The sequence below is a fragment of the Tamandua tetradactyla genome, chromosome 5 (genome assembly GCF_023851605.1).
Source record: "Tamandua tetradactyla isolate mTamTet1 chromosome 5, mTamTet1.pri, whole genome shotgun sequence".
NCBI classification, from domain to species: domain Eukaryota; kingdom Metazoa; phylum Chordata; class Mammalia; order Pilosa; family Myrmecophagidae; genus Tamandua; species Tamandua tetradactyla.
Genome location: NC_135331.1, coordinates 107,474,409 through 107,493,565, shown reverse-complemented (window position 1 = coordinate 107,493,565; position 19,157 = coordinate 107,474,409). Strand labels below are relative to the sequence as shown.

At 33.7% G+C, this 19,157-nt stretch overlaps 1 protein-coding gene across 4 annotated transcripts in view; it reads left to right on the top strand.

Annotated features, from left to right (window-relative positions):
- MMUT (methylmalonyl-CoA mutase) overlaps nucleotides 1-18,326 on the top strand; it is a 38,134-nt gene extending 19,808 nt beyond the window's left edge. For all 4 annotated transcript variants that reach the window (XM_077162019.1, XM_077162021.1, XM_077162020.1 and 1 more), the window contains 5 exons: nucleotides 2,155-2,270; nucleotides 7,927-8,058; nucleotides 9,294-9,441; nucleotides 14,450-14,617; nucleotides 17,946-18,326. In XM_077162019.1, coding sequence (XP_077018134.1) covers nucleotides 2,155-2,270; nucleotides 7,927-8,058; nucleotides 9,294-9,441; nucleotides 14,450-14,617; nucleotides 17,946-18,074 — 693 coding nt within the window. In that variant the 3' untranslated portion in view covers nucleotides 18,075-18,326. The remainder of the gene's footprint in view (nucleotides 1-2,154; nucleotides 2,271-7,926; nucleotides 8,059-9,293; nucleotides 9,442-14,449; nucleotides 14,618-17,945) is intronic.
- Nucleotides 18,327-19,157: the final 831 nt, after the last annotated feature.

The window sequence follows — 19,157 nt, the reverse complement described above, 5'->3', positions numbered from 1 at the left end:
TGTAGTGTAAAATATTTCTGCTGAGTTACTCTGGATGTTTTTCAGAATAGGACTAAAGTTTATATTTTTTCAGTACTTCCCTTTTGTAATTGATTAAAATAGTATTTTACCTATAGTGTTAATACGACTTGTTATTGTTTTTATTTTTCCTAACAGAGCCATCTCAACGTTTTTACATTAAATTGTTTTTCTCCAACTCATAGACCCAGTTAATTTTAGCAGGTATTTCTTCTCCATGATTTTAATAATTTAATGTCCAGATAACCCTAAATAGTTTTTTGGTAAATCGGAAAAGGTATACTTTCCAGGTCTCTACTCAAATGTCACCTTATCTAAGAATCCAACAATAGTCTTTGTAATAGCACTGTACCTCACTATTCCGATCACTTACTTATTTACTCTGCTTTACTTTTCCAGCAGATTATTTAATTATGTGTTTATTGTGTGTGTTTCGCTTACCCTGATAAAATGTAAGGATCATGAGGACAGGGGCTTTGTTTTATTTATTCTTATATTCCCACAACCAGAACAATGCTGGCATTAATAGGTGCGTAATTAATATTTGTCATCCATGTTATTTTAACTAGATAGCATTTGTGAATGATACCTCTTATTTGAGTCAGATAGCCTAGAATTCTGTGTTTTATGTCTTATAACATTATGGCTAAAAATACACATTAAGGATTGAATTACTGAGGTGTATAAATGTTGTTCTGGTTGTAAATATACATAGAATTTGCAGAAGTTCTTGGTTTTTAAAACCATGATTTTCTACAGCCTTGTTATAACTATTAATGTATAAATTAAGATTTGTTGAGTACCTCTTCTAGGCCAGTTATGCTCAAGGCATGCGTTTTTACATTTAGTCCTTATAAGAATCTTATGCTTTTCATCATTCCCATTAGACAAATAAGGCAGTTGTTAATGGAGAGGTGTTAAATAATTTTCCTAGGCCATTCAGCTAGCAAATGTCAGAGCTGGAAATTGAACTCCAGCTTGACTCCTGGGCCCATACCAGTGGTGTTTCAACTTTCTTGACCATGACTGAAATAAGAAATGCATTTCTCATATCACCCATGGTAATTCACATACATGGTTACAAATAGAACTGAAATAAACGTTGCACAAAACAGTGCTTACCCGCACTATGTGCAGTGCAATTCGATATTTTCCATTCTAGTTCAGTTCTTTAAAAATACTGCATGTAATACACTAAATCAATGTGCTGTCCACTAATGAATTATGATTTATAATTCAAAAACACCAAACTATACTATATTGCCTCCCCTTACATTAAAATTTGTCACAAAAAAATGTAAGCAGCTGTATAAAATAAAGAAAAATAGGCCCTTCCGTGGGGAATTAGGAGTTGGATTTCCCTTGCCTTTACTATAAAATTTATGTCCCCCCTCTGCTTTTAAATGTCATATACTTTTAGTGTCTTTTTAACTGAAATTTTCTCTAAATTTTATTCATCTTTGTTTTCCTTCCTTATCACTATTAATTAATTTTTAGCATGTCTTCAAAATTCTTCTTATAGATTATCCACTTGTTTTCAATGTCTTGCTACATGAGAAAAGTCTAAAAAGCAAAAGCACACTACTTGGAGAGCCTCAGCCCTATTATTTATTATTGCCCTCCTTGTTTCTGATTTATCAGGATTATACAGTAATTTAATATTATTAGAAAATTCTTAGATGTTTATTGAATGAATGAATGAATGAATGAATCGATCAATCAAATGAATATCAGGCCTTTTATGAAGACTATTCTCTTCATTTTTTTCCCCTTATTTTTTTTTTTTTTTTTTTTTTTTTTTTTAAAGGAAAGACAGAGAGAAGGAAGGAAGAATAGAAGGAAGGAAGGAAGGAAGAAAGGGAAACATTTTCAAACATTTTCTTGTTTTATTGTATTCTGTTTCTCCGTTTTTGTTACATGGGCTGGGGCCGGGAATCGAACCGAGGTCCTCCGGCATAGCAGGCAAGCACTTTGCCCGCTGAGCCACCGCGGCCCGCCCTCCCCTTATTTTTGAGTTTAGGGTTATGGAATAACTGATATGCGTCAACAAGATGATGTGTATAGGGTCTAATCTACTGATTTCTGTTTTGTTCTATATTCATCTAAATTTTCCCTTTCCCTGATTTCTTCCACAAGGTCAAATCCAGCAGAGATCAAGTTTTGGCTGAACGGTGTCTTGATGCACTAACTGAATGTGCTGCCAGTGGAGATGGGAATATTTTGGCTCTTGCAGTGGATGCAGCCCGTGCAAGGTAAGGATCTGTTGTAAGTTTGGGGATTTCTAGATTCTAAAGTTGACTGATTTAATTTTTCCAAGTATGCTAATATAAAAGGTTGATCCCATAAACCATGTGAGCCTAAAGGAAAATAAATTTAATTTTTATTTTCCTTAAACATCTCTGTAATTAGAATATTCATGTATCTTGAAATTAATTTTATTGATACTGTCCTTTATGACATTTGAAGCTATTATAATAAATCCATTTCGTTGGTTCACGGGTTGAACTTTGATGTACTCTCGAGTATATTATTGAACTTCTGCCTATACTTGATATTTCTCCTTTTAAAATGGCCCTTTTTTTGGGGGGGGGCAGTTATCGGAGAGTTGATAGGAGAAATATGGTGGTGTTCCACTGATGCCAAGTTATTCTTAGGAAGCAAGCAGAAGAGCAAAGTCTACACCCTTCTTGTAATCCTCCTTCCTTCACTGTTAGACCTATCAGCTCTTGTAAGAGTAGAATACTTTTTTTATTGTCCTCAGTGTCTTACCTGATGTTCATATGTTGGCATTTTTTGCACTATATTCTTCTGGGTCTGGTTTTTACAGGAAGATGCAAAAAGGGCCAGATGAAAACTCACATAGAGTAAGTAGATTGGGTTGCTTCAGAAGCTTAGGGAACTTGAGTTTAGGGAACCAGCATCTTTTTTTTTTTTTTTTTAAATTGATAGATCTTCACACACATATATTCCATATATGATGTACATTCAATGGCTCACAGTATCATCACATAGTTATGTATTCATTACCATGATCATTTTTAGAACATTTACATCACTCCAGAAAAAGAAAGAAAACAAAAACAAAAACAAAAAACTCCTACTTACTGTATCCCTTACTCCTCCCTCTCATTGACCACTAATTTTCCATCTATCCAATTTGTTTTACCCTTTCTCCCACTATTATTTAATTTTTACCCGTATTTTTTTTTTTTTTTTTTTTAAGGAAAGACAGAGAGAAGGAAGGAAGGATAGAAGGAAGGAAGGAAGGAAGGAAGAAAGGGAAACATCTTTAAACATTTTCTTGTTTTATTGTATTTTGTTTTTCCGTTTTTTGTTACATGGGCTGGGGCCGGGAATCGAACCGAGGTCCTCCGGCATAGCAGGCAAGCACTTTGCCCGCTGAGCCACCGCGGCCCGCCCTTACCCGTATTTTTTTTTTACTCATCTGTCCATACCCTGGATGAAAGGAGCATCAGACACAAAGTTTTCACAATCATGCTGTTACATTGTAAAAGTTATATCTTTATACAGTTACATTGTAAAAGTTGTATCTTTATACAGTTACATTGTAAAAGTTATATCTTTATACAGCTTTCTTCAAGAATCAAGGCTGCTGGAACACAGCTCAACAGTTTCAGGTACTTCCCTCCAGCCACTCCAATGCACCATAAACTAAAAAGGGATATCTGTATAATGCATTAAGAATAGCCTCCAGAATAACTTCTTGACTCTGTTTGGGATCTCTTAGTCACTGAAATTTGATTTTGTCTCATTTCTTTCTTCCCCTATTTGGTGAAGAAAGCTTTCTCAATCCCTTGATGCCAGGGCCTGGCTCATCCTCGGCTTTCTGTCCCACATTGCCAGGGAGATTTACACCCCTGGGAGTCATGTCCCACATAGGGAAGAGGAAGTGAGTTCACCTGCCAAATTGGCTTAGAGAAAGAGGTCACATATGAGCAATAAAAGAGGTTCTCTGGGGGTGACTCTTACGCCTAATTTTAAGTAGGCTTAGTCTATCCTTTGCAGGAATAAGTTCCATAGGGTGTGCCCCAAGATTGAGGGCTCAACCTATTGAATTGATTGTCCCCACTGCTTGTGAGAATATCAGAAATTCTTCAAATGGGGAAGTCAAAATATTTCCTCCTTTTTCCCCAGTCCCTCAAGAGGACTTTGCAAATACTTCTTCATTCACTGCCCAAATTACTCTGGGATGTATCAGGGCATCACACTTATCTGGACAAACCAACAAAATCTCACACTCTATTCAAGATTACATGTACCTATGGCTTTCAACTAAACTGACCATACAAGTTAAACTAGGAAATTTACTGCCTAAAATATAAATGTTGCACCAAATAAACATCTGTCCCTTTGGTGTCACGTAGAAGTTGGAGTTTTAAAATATGGACGATATCATCCTTTATTTTATTTTCTGATTTACCATGGTCCTATCCAGATCAACTTTATTCATATATCTACTCAAAGTCTGATCACTTTCACCTTTTTAAACAGTTCCTGTGGTACTGCTGACCTCAATAGCTTCAGAGCTCTAACTCTGAGTCTCAGGTGTAACATACCCAAAGTTTCTGGGGACGACCAGGTTATATACAAATAGCTCAGTAGCTCATAATTTAGAAATAACGGTTATACCTCTTGTATATAACTTTTTAAATGGGCAGTGAGCATCTTTTGAAATGGGCAGTAAGCATGCTCACTTTTTGCTTTTGAGAGAGACATTATCTCTATTACATTGGACAGTAAGTTCTTCTTTACTCTGGAAGAAGACAATATATGTTATCTTCCAATGCTGTTCACTGTACAAACATACTTGAAAGGATAGTCTAGAATAAAGGACATTCAGTGCTTTGCTTCATAGGACCTGCAGAAATGTAAGTGATCCACGAAAAGTTATCTTCTAAGATATGGTAACAGCATTAAATTATTTTTGCTTTTTATGTGTTTATTGTTTAGCATGTTGTTTTAAGTGTTTAAGGGGTAGAGTAATAATATGTGATTTTTTCCAGTTTTTTTCTAATCATTTAGATGACTTTTATGTTCAAAATCCTGCAATGATCTCCCATTCCTTTTAGAATAAAATATAATCTCTTTACATGCCTGCAAGACTGTGCTTGATATAGCTCTTGTCTACTTCTCTGACCTTATATTATCCTTTTCTCCTTATTATGCTGTGTCCTCAGTAGTCCTTTCTATTTTTAAAACACAGTACATGTTTTCCTGCTTTTAATGTTTCCTTTCAAACACTTACCCCTGATATTCCCTTAGATTCCTCCTTCTCATCATTTAGATCTAAGTTCAAAAGTCGTATTTTCTTTGACCACCCTATTTAAAATTGTTCTTCCAGATACCACATTCCACATTTATTGTCTGTTCAGTACTAATTACCATATGAAATTATGTTATTAATTTATTTGTTTGCTTGTGTATTGTCTGTCTCCTCTGACTAGTTATTAAGTTCTATAAGGGCAGGCACTCTTTCTTTTTTTGTTTTTGGTCTTATTAATGCATCTCTAGTGTCTAGACCAATATCTGACCTATATTAGATGCTCAGTAAATATTAAATGAATTAAAAAACAACTGGATGAAATGTGCTAGAAGATTTGCTTTTCATCAAAAACTACCAGTTGCTAAGTGGTGAATTTTTAGTATAACCTCCAAATGCTTGTGTATTGATAGTTTTAAAGATACTCTGTTATTTTTTGTTGTTGAAAAGAGATTACTGCATGTAGAGCATCAAGAATCATTTGGTAGCATCCACTGGTGGTTCAGTTGTATTATGCTTGCCTGCCATGTGGTAGACCAGGGTTCAATTCCTGGCCCATACACCTCCCCCCCCCCAAAAAAAGTCAATTTTTGAGTGTATATTCTGAGGAAAGATGCTTTCAAGAGTGTGTTAAACTAACATTAGTGAATGAACTTGGAGCATTTCAGTTAAGAACAGTGACAAACAGGAGCTAGAAATAGGGTAGATATTTGGTAATTGGAACTGAAGGGATACAGGTTGTGCAGTGGGACTGATTATAAAAATTCAGAAATGGATAGCACAATACTACCTAACTGTAATGGAATAATGTTAGAATACTGAATGAAGCTGAATGTGAGAATGATAGAGGGAGGAGGCCTGGGGGCACAAAGGAAATCAGAAGGAAAGATATACGATAAAGACTGAGATGGTATAATCTAGGAATGCTAAAAGTGTGTAATGATAGTGACTAAATGTACAAATTTAATAAATGTTTCTGCCTGAGGGAGAACAAAGGACTGTCAATACTGCAGAGTGTTGAAAATAGATGGTAATTAATATTTTAAAATTTTAACTTATGTGTAAGACTAAAGCAAAAAATGCTTATTTGGTACAAAATTTATATTTTGACTAGTGCAGTTCCTAATATAACTTATGTGGACAGCTTAATTGAACACCATAAGTACATGGAACCTTGGATAGAGAATAAGATTTTGTAGATTTTGTCCAGAGTGATGCTGTGATAAATCCCAGAATGATTTGAACAGTGAATGAAAAAATATTTGCAAAGTTCCCTTGGGGGAATGGTGAGAAACAGGGAAAATTGAACTTCCAACTTCCCCAAGTGGAGAAATTTTGATATTCTCACAAGCAGTGGGGACAACCAGAGCAATAGGCTGAGCCCCTAATCTTGGGGTTTGTTCATATGAAACTTAACCCCACAAAGGATAGGCTAAGCCTACTTAAAATTAGGCCTAAGAGTCACCCCCAAGAGAATTCTTCTGTTGCTCAGATGTGGCCTCTCTCTCTCAGCCAACACTACAAGCAAACTCACTGCCCTCCCCCTCTCTATGTGGGACATGACCCCCAGCAGTGTGGACCTTCCTGGCAACATGGGACAGAAATCCTAGAATGAGCTGGGTCTCAGCATCAAGGGATTGAGAAAACCTTCTTGACAAAAGGGGAAAGAGTGAAATGAGACAAAGTGTCAATGGCTGAGAGGTTATCCTGGAGGTTATTCTTATGCTTTAAGTAGATATCACCTTGTTATTCAATATGTAATGGAGATGCTGGAGGGAACTGCCTGAAAATGTAGAGCTGTGTTCCAGTAGCCATGTTTCTTGAAGATGATTATATAATGATATAGCTTTCACAGTGTGACTGTGTATTGTGAAAACCTTGTGTCTGAGGTTCCTTTTATCTACCTTATCAACAAATGAGTAAAACATATGGCATAAAAATAAATAATAGGGAGAAAAAGTGTTAAAATAAATTTAGTAGATTGAAATGCCAGTGATCAATGAAAGGGAGGGGTAAGGAGTAGGCTATGCATGAATTTTTTTGTTTTATTTTTATTTCTTTTTCTGAATTGATGCAAATGTTCTAAGAAGTGATCATGATGATGAATATGCAACTATGTGATGATATTGTGAATTACTGATTATATATGTAGAACGGAATGATCATATGTTAAGAATGTTGGTGTTTTGTTATTTTTTTTAATTTTAAATTAATAAAAAAAGAACATGAAAAAATAAATAATGGAGGAACAAATGTTAAAATAAATTTAGTAAATTGAAATGCTAGTGATCAGTGAAAGGGAGGGGTAAGGGATATGATATCTATGAATTTTCTGTTTTCATTTCTTTTCTGAGTTGATACAAATGTTCTAAGAAATGATCATGTTGATAAATATACGACTGTGTGATATGGTAGAATTACTGATTGTCTATGTAGAATGGAATGATCATATGATAATGTTTGTTATGTTTAAAATTAAAAAAAGTATATTAAAAACATCTTTATGTAGATTTTTGATAGCCTATTTTTTACTTATTAATAAAATATGTATAATTTTATTGAATATTAAGATAAATGTTTTTATCTCAGAGTAGTGATATTAATAGTACTTTCATTAAAAATTTTAGATGTACAGTTGGAGAAATCACAGATGCCATGAAAAAGGTGTTTGGGGAACATAGGGCTAGTGATCGGATGGTGAGTGGAGCATATCGCCAGGAATTTGGAGAAAGTAAAGAGATATCCTCTGCTATCGATAGGTAATACATGAGATTTCTTACACCAGAATTTCATCTTTTCTGTTAACTTAATCCCCATGAATCTACAGGGGATGTGATTTTTTTATACTGCTTGGAAAATACTTGAATTGACTTTCCCGCTTGTCTATAGTTTTAACTAAAGCATTATTTTGAACTTCCACCATAGTCCCCTTTAGGAATTTATTTCAAATAGTTTTTTTTTCCTTTGCATGGGCAGGCACCAGGAATTGAACCTGGGTCTCTGCATGGCAGGTGAGAATTCTGCCTCCTGAGCCACCATGGCCTGCCCTCAAATAGGTTTTTATTTAGTCTTTCACATACTTTGTACCCTTCAGGGACTTAGATTTCAATTTGCTTACTATGATAGGCTTTACTATTATCTTAGGTTTATTTCTGTTGTTCATTTGCTCAAATAACTATAAAATCTTGGTTTTCCTATTTTAAATTAAACATTTGATTGCCATCTATGCATAAATTCAATTTCCTTGTACTGACAATAAATAACACTGCCACAGCATGATTTGGAAATGTAAATTAATGTGATCATGTTTGTCTGATATAAAAAGTGGATTCCTTGTGATTGTTTTTCTCACCCTTTGTAATAAACTTCCCACTAAAATTTTTATATCAGAACTTATGTACTAAATAAATATCAGATCAGCCAAGGTTAAAGTAATCAGAATTAATATTTTTTCTTTTACCAGTTAAAAGCCTTTAGTGCTTTTTATATTTTGGATGAAAATTTGTGATTTAAGCAAGCAAGCTTTGTGATTATATACCAGTATAAAATGACATTGATATCAACTTATAAGAGTTCACACTTGTGAAGTATGGTTGAGATAAGGACAGTCCCAAACAGCTAGTAAACCACATATATGTATGATTCTGAAAGACATTTTTAAATTAATTTATATTTAAGTATTTATGTGTATTGTATTCTGAAGACTGGCTCATGGAAAAGTTGTCATTTTCTCATCTTGTGTCCCTATAATATTATCAGTGGTATAGGCCACAGACTTTGCTTTCTTGCAAACTTTCCTTTAATGGGGAGATGATAAAAATGTTTAGGCTTTAATGGCATTCTCAATGTAAAATAAACATATTAACAGAATACAGGTAGATAGAGCATTTTAAAATAAATTTGAAATATTTTCTGTGAATAAATTTCAGTTTTTATATCCTGCCTATGGTCAATTAGTATTTATTTAGTTGTTGTATTTGAAAATGTTCTTTAGGGTTCATAAATTCTTGGAACGTGAAGGTCGCAGACCTCGTCTGCTTGTGGCAAAAATGGGACAAGATGGCCACGACAGAGGAGCAAAAGTTATTGCTACAGGATTTGCTGATCTTGGTTTTGATGTGGACATAGGTCCTCTTTTTCAGGTACTAAAAATTATTGAGAAGAGTTTAAAAAAATATTTTGTAAGTTACTCTGTGAATATTTCTCAATTACATTTTTTAAATAATGGTAAAATGATATGACCACAAAGATAGATGTTTTTATAGCTATAAACATACTCAACAAATCCCCTAATTTATTTTTGGATGCATATAATTCAGTTAGTTTGACAAAAATGAAAATAAAATATAATTCATGTTAATGTACTTCTTACAGTCAGAATATGACTTCAGAGTTAAAACTTATATTAGGCTTCTAAAATTGTGACAATTATTTTCAAGATCTTATTTTGCTGCTTACTGAGATTTCATGTGGGATAGCCTACGTGGGATTAGTGGAACACAATTTGAAAGGGAAATCAAACATCAGCGTATGCTCATTTCGTAAAAAGGTTTTTCTTCTTTTTGTACTCTCGCAGTATTTTATATAATCACAGAGTATTAGACTAAGATCAGAAAATAATTTGTTGGGGGTAAGTGAGGCCGAAATTCTTTATAGAGTAATTTACATTAATTATTCTGCTAAAAAAAAAAATCTTTGGCTGAAAAGTATATTTTAACAATTTTCATATTAAAAGCTTCGTTTATTCACTACATTTTTATTGATCATCTGTAAGATGCTGGACTCTGAGTTGAGTAATATAAAATTTTGTCCACAGGGAGTTACAGGCTCCTAACAGAGAAGAATTTTCCTATCACTAATCACGACAGAGTTTGTTATTGCTATATATAATTACTATAATTATAAGCAGAGTTTGCTATTACTATAATTATAAGCAGAGTTTGTTATTACTATGTATAATTACTATAATTAATGTCTGGACAAGGAGGGTACTTCACTTGTTTCCATGCTTCTAGGAACTGATATTTGAGCTGTACCTTTCAGGAGTCTGAGAACAAAGCAGAGAAGGGTATGCTAAAAAGAAGAGTTGGGGCGGTGCGAGAGTGGCTCAGCAGGCAGAATTCTTTCCTGCCATGCTGGAGACCTGGGTTCGATTCCTGGTGCCTGCCCATGCATAAAAAAAAAAAAAAAAGAGGAGAAGCCACGAGCAGAGGTACAGAGCTATGGGAGGGAATGATGTCTTAAAGTAAATGAAAGAGAATCAATAGAGTTAGAATATAGTGCTTGGGATGGGATGTAGATTATGAGTAGCCGTTCTATACCATTCTGAGGAGTTTGAACTTCATCCCAAAGGTGGTTAGGTTGAGTGGCAAAATGAAATTTATTCTTTAGAAAGCTTACTTTTTATATATATGTATATTTTTATTGACAAAACAACATACAAACACAAACATTCCTAACATACAAACATTCCATGTATGCATGGTGTACAATCAGTGGTTCACAATATCATCACATAGTAGTATATTCATCACCATGATCATTTTGTAGAACATTTGCATTACTCCAGAAAAAGAAATAAAAAGAAGAAAGAAAAAACTTATACATACCGTATCCCTTGCCCCTCCCTCTCATTGACCACTAATATTTCCATCTACCCAATATATTTTAACCTTTGTTCCCCCTATTATTTGTTTATTTTTTTATTCATATTTTTACTCATCTATCCATAACCTAGATATAGGGAACATTAGACACAAGGTTTTCATAATCACATAGTTATATTGTAAACGTTATAGCTTTTTTTGGTGGGGAGGGATGCATGGTTCGGGAATTGAACCTGGGTCTCCTGCATGAAAGGCAGACATTTTAAGCACTGAACTGCCTGTGCACCCTAAACGTTATGTCTTTATACAGTCATCTTCAGGAAACAAGGCTACTGAAGAACAGCTCTACAGTTTCAGGTACTTCCCTTTAGTCACTCCAATACAACATAAACTGAAAAGGGATATCTATGTAATGTGTAAGAATAATCTCCAGAATAACCTCTCAACTCTGTTTGAAATGTCTCAGCCACTGACACTTTATTTTGTCTCATTTCTCTCTTTCCTCTTTTGGTTGAGGTTTTCTCAATCCCTTGATGTTGAGTCCCAGCTCATTCTAGGAAGAAAGTTTACTTTTTGGTAAAATGATCATTTTCTAAAGTGGCTTGAGGAGAGCTGCAATTAGCTGCAAGGAATCCAGTTAAGGTGTCCAAATATCTGGGTGAGAAACAATGAAGGCCTTAACTAAGACAATTGACAGGGTCTTAGCAGAAACCAAAACTTAGTAGAATTGTGCAGAAAATTTATTATAATATATTTAGATAAATGTAGACAGGGTTAAAGAGAACCAGCAAAGAATGGTAAGACATCTAGGAATTTTTTAGGAATTACATCAGTTTTTAGACATTGCCGTATGAAAAATAAAGTTCAAAAACTTAGAAATAAGTAAATTATATTAAAAACAAAGGTGATAATGCTAAAACTTAACATTTCCTAATTATTTTACTGTATTTTAGTATTACATCGATTGTATCTATACATGGTGGAAATATTCTATAATTGTGTGCTAATGTGTACCTATTCCCTGCTTTGCATTCAGTGATGTCATGTTGATAGCTTAAAACTGGTCATGGCAGGAGTATTCACATCATAGAAATGAGCAGACTCTATAGATTAGACTTGTTTTATAGATTATCTAGATGTCTGAAAGTGATGGAGAAAATGTAAATTATGTAAGTTAAACTTAAAAGTGTTTCATATCTGTAGCCATTACATTATGAGTAACATAAAAATTTGAGGAACTATTTTTCCAGTATTTAAAAAGTATTTTCTAATTTTGCATAGAAAGTCACACCATTGATAAACAGGTGAAGTTCTGTGTTTTACTTTAACTTTACTCCTAAAACCATTAGTCAGTCCAAGTCAGATACATATTTATTCATCAATGATGTTAGGGACTTATTTGCTAAATCAGATAGCAATCAAATATTTATTCATAGTTAGATTTTATTTATTTATTTATTTTAACATGGGCAGGTACTGGGAATTGAACCCGGGTCTCCGACATGGCAGGTGAGAACTCTGCTTGCTGAGCCACCACGGCTCATCCCATAGTCAGATTTTATTAAATCGTGGTTGAATTGTAACCATGGTTTGGCTATAGATACAAGATTTTGGCAAACAATGAAGAAAAATTTTTTGAGAATCAATTGTTACTGTTATTTACAATGAAGAGTATTGGATATTTTATTATTGTAAATTTTTATACAAACTTTGTCAGTAAAATTTATAATTTTGATTGTGTGCATGTGTATTTTATGTATATGCATATATTTTTTTCCTAGAAAGCTGGTGTTAGACATTTACTAGCATACTACTAAGAGAGAATCAACTAATTTGCTGTTTTTTTTTTTTTTTTTTTTTTTTTTTTACATGGGCAGGCACTGGGAATCAAACCCGGGTCTTTGGGCATGGCAGGCAAGCACTCTTACCTGCTGAGCCACTGTGGCCCGCCCGGATCAACTAATTTAAGATTAGTCGTGGAGAGACACAGTCTGCCAGAACGCTGATGGCAAGACAAAGAGGAAACAGGGGAAGAATATACTGGCCTCTTTCTTTTCTATTGGGCAAATCCAACTAAAAGCCATATGGCAAGGAGTCTTAGGTAGAGGTGGGATCTCTGGGACACTAAGCAGAGCAGAGAATGAATCTTGGGATGGTGCTGGGGCAAATGAATTAAAAAGATACTTAGGAGATAACTTACAGCATTTGAAGAGCTGAATGAGAGGTCTGAGAGGGGAAAATGAATCTAATAATTTCCGTGTTTCTTGCTTGGAATGTTGGTGTCATTCATGAAGATAGTACTTGAGGAGGTGAAGACAGTTTTCTGTGGGAATATGCTGAGTTTGATTGTGGACATGTTGAATTTGTACTGCTTGTGGAACATGTAGATAAAGCTGGCCATAAATTGCATGTACACAACAGGAGCATAGTAAAGACAAGGCCTCTGAGATAACATTTTGAGATTTATCAAATATGTAAATGCTAATTAAGGCCATGAAAATGGATGTTATTTCCCACGAAGAATGTATACATTAAGGTGAGAAGAAAACCAAAACATTAAAGGGAAATCAAAGAGGAGGAAACTATAGAGGAGTAAAAAAAAATAGAAAGAGCAGTATGATAAAAAGTAAGGAAGAAGAAGAGTTCCAAAGAGAAGGAGATTCTTACATATTATAGATAGGTCACCTAAGATGAGGACAAAGAGTGTTTGTTGCATTTTCACCAGTAAAAAAGTAAACTTTGTCCTTAAAAGGCCCAGCCTTTGTAGGCTGATTTTCCCCTTTCGATTTCATTTTTAAAATTACTCTAAGAGAGTCTAGTGGAAACTGTTACAATAAAGAATTGGGCAAAACTTCTGAAAGTATGTCCTTGAGCTGTTTTGGTAGGTAAGTATGTAAATGCTTTTAAAGTCATGTGCATTTAAGGTAGGTTTTTGTGAAGAATCTCAAATTCTTGTATTCTTCCGAGTTAAATAATTTCTCATTCTGTTTTAAAACCAAATATTTATTTATTTTTTACATGGGCAGGCACTGGGAAACGAACCTGGGTTTCTGGCATAGCAAGCGAGAATTCTGCCAGTGAGCCACCGTTGCCCACCCAAGATTTACTTTTTATATTGGATTTTGTGTTTAGTCTTTTACTTCTTGATAAATACTTTAACATGTTCCCTTGTACTGTATCAGCATTCAATAAATAGTTGTTAATAATAAAGACAATAGATGCCAGTACTTTTAAAACATAATGAAGAGAATTTTAATATATATCGCCTTTATTATGTCATCTGAAGATTCTTTGGGTAAACTATTTATTGGTTCAACATTAATTGTAAACTAATGAATTCTAGTACTAGACGAAAATGTAGCTTTGTGTATTTATGACATCAGTAGTATGAATGATATTTATGATATTTATGATACTGAACTCTAAAGTGATATAATGTGGAAAATTTTAAGGTGTTGATAGACATAGTATAACACTTTAAAACCATTTTTTTATTTACCTGGGAATGAATGGTGATCTTTCTCTTTGCTCTGTGATTGTTTAGACACCCCGTGAAGTGGCCCAGCAGGCTGTGGATGCAGATGTACATGCTGTGGGTGTAAGCACACTAGCTGCTGGTCATAAAACCCTTGTTCCTGAGCTCATCAAGGAACTAAACTCCCTTGGTCGCCCAGATATTCTTGTCATGTGTGGAGGAGTGATACCACCACAGGTATTTTTATCTGTATTTTTCTAGTACTATGAAGTGGGAATCCTAAATAATGATAGCTCACATATAATTCTTTAATTTACTCTACACTTCTACTAAAGATAAACTTGTTGTTAATTTAGAACTAAATTTTTCTTCTGGTGATTTTAGTAAGTAAATTCTACAAAGGCCAAAAATGTTGTTAGTATTGCTGTTATTTTCTATTTCAAGCCATATTGTAATTTATTATGTCTAATTTAAGTTTCCAAAGCTTCTATTAGAGAACTACATCTTTGTAGACCAGTAACTTATGATAAATAAGTTATCTATCTTTTTCACATTCATTAATCAGTGATGGAGAAGGAAGAGGATAAAATAAAAACACACAATTAGAATAGAGAAGAATGGTAAATACATAGTAACAATTCAAATCCTGACTAGAAATATAGCAAGGACTCCTTGTCTTGGTGGTAGAATGCTTCTGTCAGCCAAAGAGCAGTGTTTGCTTCTGCTGTTTTAGAGCCACCTTGTCTATTTCTTCCATGTTCCCATCCCTAAATGTCATCCTACCTCAGAGCTGTATCAATTATGTTATCCATTATACCCATGTATTATTTAAAGTAGAAGTAAGTATACTTTTCTTGGAGCTAAAAATATCCTAAGTAGTTCAGACATAAATGGAATTGGCTTAAAAGTTATGGGCTGAACAGGAAAGTGGTAGGTGTTTATACAAAAATTTGGGCCCTTTTAGGAAAAGATAAATAGATATAGGATAAACTCATGTCCATTTATTCATGGGTAGAAGCACTTCTTCCACATTTGCTGTTTCTAGTTAATTAAAATAGCGAAGATATAAATAGTGTCTATTTCCAGTCCAGTTTTGAATTAAAGTTTTCCTTTTTAATAAGAATGAAAAAAAAACTGAATTAGAAGAGCTGTGTATCAGATTGTTCTAGGTACATGATTTATAGATGCTATAGGGCCCTATATATTTATATATCCACTTATATATAAATTTATAGATGCTAAAAGTGATTTGTAGATGCTCCAAGAGGAGGAATATACCAGTCAAATGTGACTTTGTTTCAAAGGTCTACAATTTCCCCCCATTACAATTCAGAATACATAATAGTGAATTTATATACTACTTATAAAATGAGAAAAAACATATGCATGAGTTTGTGAGATTGGTAGTACTGTGGGGATGGAGAACAAGCTACATATATTTACTTTCTCCCAGTGGAGTGGTTATGTGATACAGTTTACACAAAACTGCTTGTGTTCACAGACTTGCCTATTATGTTCATAAATATAGTTTAATATTTGGAAAAATGAAGGATTTTTATTCTTTATTGCAGTTTATCTATAGAATACTTCTATTTATATTGCAATTTTAGGGGTTATAATGCCTAAGCTCTTGAGCATGATCTTAAAATTTAAAAAGCAAAATTATTAGGCAGTACAAAATATTTTAATTAAAATATGAGACATTTTCAAGAAATATATTTCAAGCAGTTTCATTAACCCTCTCAATATTTGAATTACTTAGAACAACTGTAAGTGTTTTGCCATAGTTTTTTCCCCAAGATTTTAAACATTTTAAATACACTTGGATTATGAGTATCCTTTGTAATATGATTATAGTAATTAACACCAATGCATTTTCTCAATATTTGTCTTCACCGAAGACATTAACTCATGCTATTATTTAATAGAAAATCACTTAGTTTTTAAATTAGAAGGCATTAATATATGATGAGTAATCAAACATCTATAACTCCTGCCATTGGGGAGCTTACAATTTATGCAGTCCAATTAAAAAAGACCTATTCTCACTAGTACCTGTTAATACAATCAGAATCTTCTAACTCTTGTGGCAAAAGTGGCCTCCAAGTATTTTAGGAAAGTTGAGCAGCCTGTGATACCTGTATTTTTGTCATGAGGGAAGCAGGGTGATATCCCAAACCCAGCTCAATGGAGAACGTTTTCAAATAATAACTTTTTATTTGGAAATAATTTCAAACTTACAGTTAAGTTGCAAAGATAAAAATAGTACAAAGAATACCTATATACCTTTTACCCAGATGCACTTATTGCTAACATTTTACCTTTCACTGAGGTGCATTTTGTAAGGCTTAGGTATCAAGAACTCTTCCTTTAGTGATAACATTTCCCAGTCCTCTCCCTTCCCCAAATTTACAACGCAGGTGTCAGGGCAAATGGCACACAGCATTATTAGGAATGATAGAAGGCAGTAAGCTATCAATCTGACCATGCCCAATTAGGAGATTATTATTTTAGGTTTCATCCAGTCTTCTTATGGGTTCTTAAAATCTGTAGCACCTACCCAAGAACAGTGACATGTTTTGACTGCCTTTATGTGTCAAGTACTGGGAATACAAAGATAAATGGACATGTTCTCTGCCCTGAAGATTTTCACAGACTTCAAAACAAACAGAATAAGATGTATTAAGTACCATTGCAGAATTATCTTTTTAAAAGAATGAATTACAAGATATAATAAAGACAGAAAGAAGTAATTGGGGATAATTAGCATGACTGTATACTTTATCATCAAGTGTGATCATTTTGAGAATGAAAAAGAGTGCTGTTAAAAAGAATGTTGCAAAAACAAGTACAAACTAGATATGCTGGCATGTATGATCGCCTTAGTGGATGAGGATCAGAGCTTTAAAACATGTCCTAAAGTTGATATTATTGTTATAACAGGTTTGGGTGTTAAAACAACCTAAGGCCTGGAGCAGTATTTGTGCCCTGGGAATCCTTTCACTCAGACTTTGACCATGTATAAAATAAACTAACAAACAACAGCAGCAAGAAATGAGAAAGAAAAACTGAGCTAATTTTCATATATAGGAAATTTCATTCCATAATAAGGCCAAGTGAGTAACTCTGTACTACTATTCACTAGTTGCAGGCAAAATACCTAGAAGGAAACTCAAAGCTATAATGTGATAATAAATTTAACATAAATAATGACAGGTAGCAAAAATTAAGGTGAGAGAGAAAATTACAATTTAAGGCTCAGAAGTTCTCACTCACAGAATTATATAATTCCCCACAACGAAAACCACACTGGGGTATTTGGAAAGTGGTCAGAGTGTTTTTTTGCTCTGTTAGTAACTTGGGGTAATTGGAGGATGGTACTACTTACTCTTAGTAGCACTCTCAGTCAAGGAAGAATTTTTCAGCAGCAAATGCCAATAGTATACCAGTTGAAGTTTTGAGCACTGAGGACAAAGAAGGAAGGATAGGGTTTATTTTCTTTTGATTTATTTCCTTGAAATTGAAAATATTGTCTTTCTATTAACTAAACAAATTCTTTCAACAGGATTATGAATTTCTGTTTGAAGTTGGTGTTGCCAATATTTTTGGTCCTGGGACGCGAATTCCAAACGCTGCCATTCAAGTAATTGATGATATTGAGAAGTATTTGGAAAAGAAGCAGCAATCTATATAACATTTCACCTTTTTTTTTTCCTTCTGACATACTCTTTCAATTCTGATCAAAGAAGAGGGAAGTGACATTATCTTCAGTTTATTTTAACACCATTGTGTACTTTCATTGAAAGTTTTACACTAAAATACCTTACTTATAAGAGTGTTACCATACCGTAAGTTTGTATGCACAATTTAATTGTTGTTAAAAATCCTCTACAACACTTAATACTTTAACAGAAACTCTAGACAAATATATTATTTTAAAAAATCATCGTGATATTTGTTAGAAATATTTCTGAGTCCATTTACTTTCTATTTTAAGAACTAAACTTCATCTAAGAAAATCTTACTAGTCCCATTCTCAAATATTGTCTTGAGTACCAGAATATAAAATTTATATATGAATGAAGTGATCATACCCATCTTGGAAAAATTAGTGGTAGAATATTTATGTGGCAAAATAGATTTGTGGTTTTGTTTCTCAGACAAACTCTACCAGAATTACCTAGATAAGAGTATTAAGACGGATCCAGATATTGGAATGGGGTGGGGTAGGGTTAGAAAGCAGAATACTTCTTCCTCAGCATGAACATGTGATCTTGCTGTTGCTGGGTTTCTTTTTTTTTGAGACATATTTTATGATTTTACTTCTATGAAATATTTAAAATGATCAAATTGATAGAGACAGAAAGTAGATTAGAGGTTACCAGAGGCAGCAGGGAAAAGAAATAGGAAGTTACTGCTTAATAGGTACAAAGGTTTTATTTGCTGTTTGGCAATGGAAGATGGTGATAATAGCCCAACATTATCAGTGTAGTTAATGCCACTGAATTGTATACTTAAAAATGATAAATTTTATGTTATATATATGTTAACACAATTTTTAAAAAGTAAATTTTATAGTTGCTGCATGACCCAGCAATATCACTCCTAATATATACACAAGAGGAATAAAAACACACATCCACACAAAAGCTTGTACATGAATGTTCATAGCAGCATAATAGCCGAAAAGTGGTAACAATTCAAATGTCTATCAACTGAATAAATAAAGAAAATGTGATATATCATACAATGGAATATTATTTGACCATAAAAACGA